General features: G+C 54.3%; 2 protein-coding genes and 1 pseudogene across 3 annotated transcripts, besides 1 other annotated feature; 1 reads left to right on the forward strand and 2 right to left on the reverse strand.

Annotated features, from left to right (window-relative positions):
* Positions 1–276: 276 nt before the first annotated feature.
* Positions 277–2287, reverse strand: NCS54_00677200 (MFS domain-containing protein; the record flags this gene model as incomplete). Its single annotated transcript, XM_053152219.1, has 4 exons — positions 277–1224; positions 1284–1436; positions 1496–1917; positions 1996–2287. 4 exons carry the CDS (start codon positions 2285–2287, stop codon positions 277–279), a joined length of 1815 nt encoding a protein of 604 aa, XP_053008194.1.
* A 2607-nt stretch (positions 2288–4894) lies between these two features.
* On the forward strand, positions 4895–7777 carry NCS54_00677300 (Hypothetical protein; the record flags this gene model as incomplete). Its single annotated transcript, XM_053152220.1, has 1 exon — positions 4895–7777. One exon carries the CDS (start codon positions 4895–4897, stop codon positions 7775–7777), a length of 2883 nt encoding a protein of 960 aa, XP_053008195.1.
* Positions 7778–8243: 466 nt separating this feature from the next.
* NCS54_00677400 lies at positions 8244–10125 on the reverse strand (annotated as a pseudogene). The gene is made up of 4 exons: positions 9926–10125; positions 9712–9873; positions 8790–9664; positions 8244–8734 (listed from the first exon to the last, which is right to left on the reverse strand).
* Positions 8244–10125: a sequence feature.
* Positions 10126–10353: the final 228 nt, after the last annotated feature.

Below are 10353 nucleotides of genomic sequence, written 5' to 3' on the forward strand. Positions count from 1 at the left end.
TCGAAAGGGGAACTCGCGCGGGTGGGTAGGGATACCCTGGTTGACTTGTCGGGGCGACAGCCAGACACAGTTCGTCAGTGTCATATCGGCCTGTATTATTGAAAAGTATATGCCAAAAGGTCCCTCCTAGGCCGTCAACTCAATTCTTCAGCTTCATGCACGTTAATTGTAAGCAACACGCCATATAGGATAGTTTCGAGACCAGACCATATCTAAAAGTATAAATCGACAGACGGATAGTTTCGAGCTTTGAGAGTTGAGTTGATACATTCGTATTCAGAGCCACGCTTCACCGACATGCTCGTTTTCGGAATCCATGCCCCTTGCTGACGTCTCCTCCTCCTCGCTCGGTGATGTCCATCCCGTGGCCGCTTGAATCGCAACCACCACGAGACCCAGCACAGCCGCAGCTTGCCAGACTCCCCGTGAAGCACCGGCATAGCCTTGTATCGCGATTTCTCGTTCTGCGATGCTCAGGTCACCTCCATGGACCAGCCCGGGTGAGCTTAAAAGGTTGGAAACTAGCCTTTGCTGGTCATGGCTCAGCTCATCTCCACCGTCGAGCTGCAGGAACCCGGAGACTAGGTCACTCCGTAAAAGGCGGTAGAAGATGCCCCCGCCTATCGCCGTGCCAAAGCTACCCCCGAACCCTCTAAATGTGGCTATGAGGCTCGTGGCGATGTACTGAGTGTCGTCGTGGCTTAGATGCAACGTATGCGCCAGAGTGTAGTTCAACACGCCCCCCGTCGCCATGCCGTTGACAAAGACGACCAGGATGAAGACGACAACCGGCAGCTCGGCAGTGCCCGCAAGCGAGAGGGCACACAGGCTGAGGCTGAACAGGGCCAGGGACGCCATCGACGGGAGCCAGAATGCACCGCTGCGGCGTACGTGAAGCCAGCCAACGAGGACGCCGCCAAGGCCGAACCCTATGTTGGTCGGGATCAGGATCGACCCTGCAGCTGCGGGAGCGGCGCCGCGGACGGCGAGCATGAAGATTGGCGCATAGAAGAGCACGCTCCAGCGGGCCGACATGAAGCCCGTCTGCGCGAGGCACGAGAGGAGGATGCCCCGGGAGGAGAGCACCTTGATAGGTATCACCGGGTCTGTTGCGAGATAGTACTCCACTATCAGGAAGAAGATGAGAGTGATGAGAGAGAGAATGAGAGGGAGGATTTGAATCTTGTCTGCGAGACCGTAGAGGAAGAGGACAATGGTTGTGGTCTTGAGTTGACATGTGTTAGTCTGAGAGCGACTCGTGATAGCTTCAATGAGGAACTCACCAGTAGTATCGCCCCAAGGTAGTCAATTCGCGCAAGCTTTTCTCTAATAGAACCCTTGGGAGTTTCCCTCGAGTCTAAAGAGCAAGGAAGACTGTTGTAGACTCCTAGGCCTGCAACAAAAGCGAAAGGGACTTGAGCCCAGAACAAGGGTCGCTGTGGTGTATCAGCAATTGGTCAAGCATCTTGTCTCTCGGATTCGCATCTTCACTTACCCATCCCACCAGAGGCATTAATCCACCATAAACTACAGCGCCGAAGGAAACCCCCAGAGTGAAGCCGGCATTGATCAAGCCCATGACTATCCCTCTAGTCTTGTCGCTCGGCAGCTCCAACGTTAGAACCACAGCCAAGGTCATGACCCCAGCGGCGCCCACGCCCGCCACTATTCTTCCCGCGACAAACTCGGCAAAGGAATTTGCAGAGGCGCATAGTAGACTACCGGCTGCCATGAGTGTCGCCACGGGCAGGACGAGTGTCCTGGTGGGGAAGATGGTGGCCAGTCGGCCGCCGATGGGGGTGAGTGAAGACATGGGGATCATGTAGGCGCTACTGAACCACATGGCCGACGCCTCGTAGGCGCCTAGCTCGGCGGCAACGGTGCCCTGGATGAGGGTCATGCCGGACATGTTGGAGGCTGGTGAGTGTTAGCGAGACCTGCCATGGGCACCTCGAGGGGGGTGAGCTAGCGCCATGGCGGTGAGACTTTTCGTACCTTGCAGGAAGATGAGAAGCCCAAGACTACAAGTGATGGCGAGGGCCCTTGCCGGCCGAATCGGCGGTCTGGGTTGTGTCGTGTCTGCATCTTCGACATGACCGGCTGTGGTGGTAGTCTTGGGCGAGTACAATGAGTATGTCCGGGAGCTGATGCTGGAGGCGGAGCTCATGAGGAGCGGTGTCTCTTCGGAGGCTGCAGCATCATGATCACGGAGGTCGTGAACGCCGTACGCCGCCGAGGACGGACCCGGCGCGGCGCCGGAGGACGGAGGTTGCGGGACGGAAGTCATGATGCGGGAGTGAAGAGGCGTGGACACCGGAGTTGCCAGCAACGTGACTAAGGTAGGGTCAAAACAGCGCGGGCTTGACCGCTGCACTTAGGTGACCTAATAATTCATGCCGGAGTATAGGCGGTCAAGATGAGAAAATTCGACCAGGCTGACGCCGGCCCTCATGATCATGGGAAATGTCGCCATGAGCGGGTTGGAATGTGATTGGTAATTACCCGCTCATGAGCCGGAGTCCGGAGGTCAGAGGCCGGAGCTTCGAAATTCCGGAGCTAGCCGCTTCCAGCTCCGTCCGAAGTTGGGAGTTCGGGGCCGGGGAGCCTCGGTATTCACAACGGAATATCACAATTGAAATTCAGCAAATTCAAATATCGGTTGGGAAAGGGCCATTGTTGGGGCAGGGCTCATTTTTTTTTTGCCACCTCGTGCCTTTTTCTACTTTGTTGTCAATGGATAGCTTAATGCAAGTATACGTGGTGGCAGCATCACCACCACCAAGACAACTCTTCACGCCTGCATGGTTGGCACTGCGTTTGTCTCGGCTACGGGGACGATCTAGACAATCGGAGACAGAACTAGCGTGACAGGTGTCTTGAGGGGACGCCCGATGACAGAGAGGCGTAACATGACTTGATGAAGTGTGTGTGAGGTGACTTGCTCACCGTTCGTCAGAACAGAACAGGCAGCGGGATAAAAGACAGCGAAGGGGAGGAGGGGTTCAAGACTCGTGACCTAGTTGCAGATTGGGGGGCGGCGGCCGCTGGCGTTGGGCGGCTGCAGGCGGGGACGTTTGTTTTATTTGCTAAGTAAGTTTTCCTTTTGTAGTTGCGGTGAGAGACGGACGGGATGGGGAGGCGAAAAATGGCGGAAAAAGAGGGACGGATATCTCAGCTGGGCTGAAGGAGTAAATTCCGCTCTCGCGTGGCAGTGCGCGTAGTTGAGTTTTGGCAAGCCGTTTGAACGTTCACTGATGGAGGGCGATGATCAGGGTTTGGCAAAAGCTTGGTGCATCCCGTTCGAGATAGCCGAAGACAAAATGACGTATGGCTGATACAACTCTCTGAGGTACAATTGAAGGATAAGACAATCTGGAGGAAGAAGACGGGCGCGGGGGGACACACAAGTGAGCGGCAACGGCAGCAGTAGCGGGAAATGAATGGGAAAGGCGCGTGGCTTGCCATGTCAGTCAGCCACTGTCAGCTAGAGCCCTCCATCATGAATCAACCCGCGCGGAGCCGCAGGTCAATTGTAGGGACCGAGACTCTGGGGAGACAAATAAAGGTTGTGTGATGTGTGAACGTGTGTGTCGATCGGCAGATGTTGGCTGCAACAAAGGACCGAAAGCGAAAGCGAACCATCACCAGTTTGCTGACGGGCGGCGGCTTTAAAGGCTGAAGACAGCGGAAAAAAGAGGGTGGCAGCGATGATGATGACGACCAACAAGACGACGAGGACGAGATCTGACCCCCGAAAAAGCCACCATCAGCCAAAAGCCAAGAGCCACCAACTCCCAAGCTATCGGAGCCACCATCCGTCATCGCCGGCACCCTCTTTTTTTAGAGAGTTCTGTTTTGGTGCGAGGCATTTTTAGGGGCCTTGATGATGGGATGTTTATCGTTTCCCCCTCTTTACACTAAGCGACCGATGGCATCAGAATTGTACGTAAGTGAGGGTCGATGCCCTTGCTGAAGAGATACTGTAGAGTAGAAACAAGGTTGCATGTAACGACAGCATCACCCGCATTTTCGTATCCGTTTCTTGTCCCGTCTTGGGGGGCTAGCATCTGTCACTAGCATGTCTCTAGTGACCTCTCTGCATACAACTTGACTCTCCAAGAGGTTGTCATTGTGGCCTTGGCAGGACTCGGGTACCTGGAGCGTTCGAGTCAATTCAAACGAGATGTGGATTGATCGTCCCTGTCCCTGTCCCTATTACAAAATTGAAAAGCAAGATCTTCATTCTCTCACCGTTTGATTTACCGTTCAAAGTTGAATTGCCCCCACCATTAGCTGGCGAGCTGGGCCCTTTTTAGCCTCATTGCTTGACTGTCGGTGGCTGAACTCCCCCGGTTTTTCACACTCAAAGATCCACACTCCCGCGCTGTTACGTTGCTGCTGCTGCCGCCGCCATTCAAACGTCGACCCCCCCCGACCCTCAATTCTTTTTCTCACTCTGCCCAACCTGACAAACCCTTTTTTGGCTCCCCTTCGCGATCCAGAACCTCGGAGAGGATCGGCCTTGCTTTTTGCTGGGCTCATATTTACAAAACTTGAGCAATTGCTACTTCCTTCATCTCCTTTGCTCATCCTTCCGCTGTCATCCGATATATCCATCCCACGATTCTCCGGCCCACGCGACTCAAGCTTAAACCCAAACATCAACCGATTAACTTGATATACTCCAACATCGACCCGACCATCTTGACCGGTTCCTCGATTCAAAGCCCTCGCATATACCCAAATCCCTGTTCTCGAGCTACCCACTCTTCCCGAAGAAATGGCACGCCCGTCTGTTTGCGACTCGAGCTTCTCAAGCTAACATCCTCCTTCAACCCTTCTCCGAATCCCGACGACTCTCTATGAGTCCCATGTCGCCTAACCCGACCTCGACATGTCCGACTCGGCCTCCTCCACCGACAATGGAGGCTTCCCCGATCGCGGGCCGGCCGTCTTCGCCGTCACCACCGCGACCCTCGTCCTCGCCACCGTCTTTGTCGCTGCCCGCATGGTCTCGCGCACCTTTATCGTCCGCAACATTACCTGGGATGACCGCGTCATGATGCTCGCATGGCTCTTTGCCTTTTTCTTGTCCTTCACCATCTGCTTTGGAGTTCACAATGGCCTCGGAAGGCACGACGTCAACATCGACGAGAGCCGGAGGCCCGCTCTCCGCCGCTGCGAATACGTCTTTTCCATCCTGTACAATCCCGCCTTGATGGCCACCAAGACGTCCATCCTGATATTCTACCTGCGGCTGGCCAAGCACACCCAGAGGGTCCTGCGCTTCGCGTCCTGGCTTACCCTCGCCATTGTTAATCTTGCCGGTATAATCCTCACCTTGATGAACGTCTTCCAATGCCGTCCAACTGCCGCCGCTTGGGATCCCGCCTATGACGACCGCTCCAAGTGCATACCGCTGCTCACCGAATTCATCTGCTCCTCCCCGGTTAATATAGTAACCGACCTGGCTATCCTCGCCCTGCCTATACCCGTTCTCACCGGCATGCGCTTGCCCTCGCGCCAGAAGACGATTCTCGTTCTCACTTTCACCGTTGGTATCTTCGTCACGGTTGTCGATGTGATACGAATCTACTACCTCCAGCAAGCCATCACCAAGGTCCCCACCGGCGCCAGCGGTGATCCTCAGTCAAGATTCGGCGGTCAGACCGATTTTGCCTGGAATGCTTCACTATCACTCATGTGGAGTGCTGTCGAGGTCAATGTTGGAATGACTTGCGCCTGTGTCCCGACATTGAAGCCTCTTGTTCTCAAGCTGCTCCCCTCTATGCTGTACGATCCCAATGGAAGCAGGAGCAGTCTATCCAAGGGCCCCAATGATTCGGACACGCCTTCAACGGGCCATCGCGTCAGCGTGCAGCCTCCGCCGCCAGTGGCGCGTCCCGGCGTCCAATCCCCCCTACCGGCAGACGCCCCCATGAGCGCCATGGAGTTCTTGACGACGCCATTCGATGAACCAACGGTGACTGCTCCTCCACTAGCCAATTCTGGCCAGCAAGGGACGACTACATTTCAGACTTCGACCACCTTGACTTCTTCGACTGGAACTGGAGAAGGCGTCTACTTTGGCTTTGTCAACATGGCTAGACCTAAGAGCATGCTCAAGTGCAACAAGAAGGAGTCTTTCAAGTACTGCACCATTGTCTCCATCCTATTTTTACTCTGGGGCATCTCATATGGCCTCTTGAACACGCTGAACAATGTCATTGCGTCCGTCAACAATATGACCACCGCTGAGACGCTAGGTATGACCTCGGTATACTTTGGGGGTGGTTACTTCTTTGGCCCTCTACTCGTGGGTGAATGGATTCTTCGGAGAGACGAGCATAACCGATCGAGGCGTCACAAGCGCAACGGCCATGACAGCGTTGGCGGGTTCAAGGTGACCTTTATTGTTGGCCTCTGCTTCTATGGCATTGGAACCATCATCTTCTGGCCCTCTGCTGTCACTCAATCTTACGGAGGCTTCATGCTTAGCAACTTTGTTGTTGGCTTTGGGCTTTCCGTCTTGGAGGTTGGAGCAAACGCCTTTTTGATACTCTGTGGTCCCCCTGAATATGGCGAGACGCGCGTGCTTCTTGCTCAAGGAATTCAAGGCATTGGCAGCGTTCTTAGCGGCCTACTTGCCCAGAAGGTCTTTTTCAAGGGGATTGCTGAGCAGGACAACACGACTAGCATGTCTCTCATCAACGTCCAGTGGACTTATCTTGGCATCACATTGCTCTGCGTTGCCCTGGGGCTGTTCTTCTACTACATGCCTCTGCCAGAAGTCAGCGACCGCGAACTGGAAGAGTCAGCCAAGCACCTCCCTACGGACCCTCAGAGGAAGACGTGCGGCTTTCAGCTGCGCACATGGAGCGTCATTTTGGCCTTCATCGCTCAGTACACGTACGTCGCTGCTCAGGAGTGCAACAGCATCTACTTCAAGAGCCTCATGATATCCATCCTCCCCGACCACGCCGACACGGGTGAGGAGGCCACCAATGGCGCCAGCGAGACAGCCAACCCCGATAAGCCTCACGGCATCGCTCTTTCTATACCCGACTACCTCCTCATTGCTCATACCGCCTTTGCCGTCTCGAGATTCATGGCGGCCGGCTTCACTTACCTCTCCGTCTTCCACGCTCGACTCCCTCAACCTCGCACAGTCCTCACCACGTGCATCGCCATGTGTTTCCTCTTCGCCCTCCTCCCCGTGGTTGTCCGTCCTCCCAACCCGAACCTCCTCGTCATCCCCATCGTCCTCTTCTTCTTCTTCGAGGGCCCCATCTATCCCCTCATCTTTGCCGTTGGCCTTCGTGGCCAAGGTAGACGCACAAAGCGCGCTGCTGCCTTCATCACCATGGGCGGATCTGGTCCTGCCTTCTTCCCCTTTGTCATGTACGGCATCATCAAGCACGGTGGCACTGTCAAGATTGCCTTTTCCGTCGTCATCGCTTTGCAAGCTGTCATGATGGCTTACCCGATCTTTCTCGAGTTCGCCTCTGATGCCAAGAAGCTGGTCGACCCGTGTCCAGCCGTCCGCGATGCCCTTAGCCGACCAGACGAAGAGGCACCGTCTCCCTGGGAGACGATCATTGTCGAGAGGATGCGCCGGCAGACCTCGATGAAAGAGAAGTCTCAGGGCTTTCTCGACATGGTGTCCAAAGGCACCAGGGGTATCGGCGCCAAGTTCCTCGGATCACGGCGTCGCTCATCACAGCCCTCTGTGCAGCATAATGAGGACAATAATGGTGTTATATCACGACCAAACTAATGTTCATGACCTTTTCCCTTTTCCTCTTCTATACCTCATGTTTCTCATTCTTTTCTCTTGGATAAATAAACAGCGAAAAAAGGGGGGTAGGGGGCGTCGTTTGGATCAATGACGGATGAATTTTTTTCTATATACCCAGGATATCTCTTATTGGAGGGATATCGGTACATATACCTCGCTTTACACGAACATATATATGGACGACGATATGAATCGGTCTATATGGTACAGGATGCCCTACGTGGCAGAATCACAATATTTCAAGAATTCGCGGCAAAAGATCGCCATCATGAGAACCACGTTTCATTGTTCAATCATCATCAGTCGTGTTTTTCATTTACTTCATGTGTAATCGAATAACGAAGGCCTTATCAGGCACCAATAGATCATTCCGTCATGAGCTTGCATCGACATCATCCTCTACTTGATCAACCACCAACCACATTCTGATTTGATCAAGGATCCTTTACCAGTCAAACTGCTCACAATGCAGTTCCACGCCTGGTCCATCAGACGTGATACACTCGGCCGTCACGTTGCGGACCGTAGAAATGAGTGACCGCGGCCCACAGCCCATGACCAGCACACGCTTGTCCGAGGACACGCCGTCAACCGCGCCGTGGATGAGAGAAGCGACATCAGGTCGACCATACATGACAGGAATTTCGCTAGGAAATTCGATGGTGGAGTCGTCACTAGGTGAGGCAGGGGACTCGGTAGGCGACGAGAAGCCATCCTTCTCAATGTCGGCCGACAGCCTCGGGATCGTGAGCCGTGGAAGATCCTCCTTCTCCGGGTCCGAGTCTACAAAGGTGCAGTTCGACGACGAGCTGGACGTCGAGGGCGGCTTCTCGGTGTCAATTTCGGTTGCCGAGACGCGTGTCACGTAGACCTTGACAGAGATCCGGCGGTCGCTTCGAAGAGTCTCTAGGTGATCGGAGAACCAAGTGAGATATGCTATTTCCATCAGTCAGATGTGGTGATTCTTCAGACTTCAAGGGGCACGACCTACTTTGATTCTTAATCATCCAAACAAACTCAACTTCCTTCTCGTCTTCCTCGCGAAGTTTCTCGAGCATGTTGAGCGCCGCGCCGACAGTGAAGCTCGCTCCGCTGCCCCCTGCCACGAGGACAACCTTGTCATACTCGCTCGCGTCGGGAAAGGCGCCGTAAGGGCCCTCGACCGACGCTTTGAGCTTGATCCCTGGGCTCTGGAGAGCGTACTTGTGCAGCGTCTGGGTAAACCCATCGTGCGCGGCGACGACGAACTCGAGGGGGTTCGTGGCCACAATGGTGAAGGGGTGAGTCTCGGCGGCACGGACGGCGGGGATCCAAAGGAAGCCGTGCTTGCCCGGGGCAGATCTAAAGGGCGCCTTTGCAAGGGTCACTCGAGTGCCGCCATTGGGGAGAGGCATAAGAGTGACGGCGTTGTTGGTGCTGTTGATAACGATACGAACGAAACGAATAATACGTTCCAAGAACCAGATCCCACCAGCGACGGCCGCAGCGTAAAGGACCTTCTTGCTCGGCTCCGGCTGATGAATACCAGTTGCGATGATGGCGACGATCCAGAAAGTCACATGGATGTAGTAGAAAAGTTCGTACCACCAAGAGCGAATGACCGCGCCGGCGATGGAGAGAACTAGGAATGAGCCCGTAGCAACCATTCCAAAGATCTCGTCCCGCTCAGTGAGGCGCTTGATAAGGCCCTGCTGGCCGAACATGGCAACATAGGCGCATGAGTGAACAATAACAAAGATGAGGGTTGTGTAGCCAGCTACACGATGGAGAATGTTGAGACGCTCATAGGATGAGGCTGTCAAGATGGCCAAGGGAGTGTTTTTGAGAGACAGGAAGATGGCAATGAGGAGGTTGGCGATACCCATCCTGCGCCTGTCAGTAAGTGAACGCAGAAAAATGACCAAGACACTCACCATCCAGTTCGAGATGCTACGTTAGAGAGGAGCGACATGTTTTGGTTGTCAAGGTTGGTGAAAGTGACAATGACGTTGATAGCCAGGTAAGCAGTGATGAGGATCAGATGTGCCCCTGAGGGAACCCAGGGCAACTCTTGGAGACAGGCACCTCTGATCTTTCTACCACATCGTTAGCTACATCGTCTTACCCCAAGAGAAGAAAGTCTCATACCTAAAGAACCGAGTAACGGCATTCGGCTTTCTCGAAGCACCGAGTCCAGCTCCGATCCGTCTTAGAAGATGAGGGAATGCAAAGAGGCAGAAGAGTCCAGCCATGGCCCCTGCAAAGATGGCCATCGACTCAAAGTTCATCTGCTTGCGCCGGGCGAGCTTGGCGATGAATGCCGGATCAGCGTGTCCACCCGCCATGATAGCTATGTAGGAAGCAAAGGATTTCAACGAGAGGGCGAGTAAAAAGGCCTTCCAGAGGCAGCAGGGAGAGAAAGTGTGGTTTAAAAGAAGGCAAAGAGGTAGGAGTCTCAGTCAAGCTTTCTAACGAGTGAGACTGTGACCTGTGTGCGCAGTATGACAGGACACAACGAACGTGAAGAGAGTGATCAAGGAGTGTATCAGAGACTCAATCTCCGAAGTGGCACGGTG

This window comes from Fusarium falciforme, chromosome 5 (genome assembly GCF_026873545.1).
Source record: "Fusarium falciforme chromosome 5, complete sequence".
NCBI lineage: Eukaryota > Fungi > Ascomycota > Sordariomycetes > Hypocreales > Nectriaceae > Fusarium > Fusarium falciforme.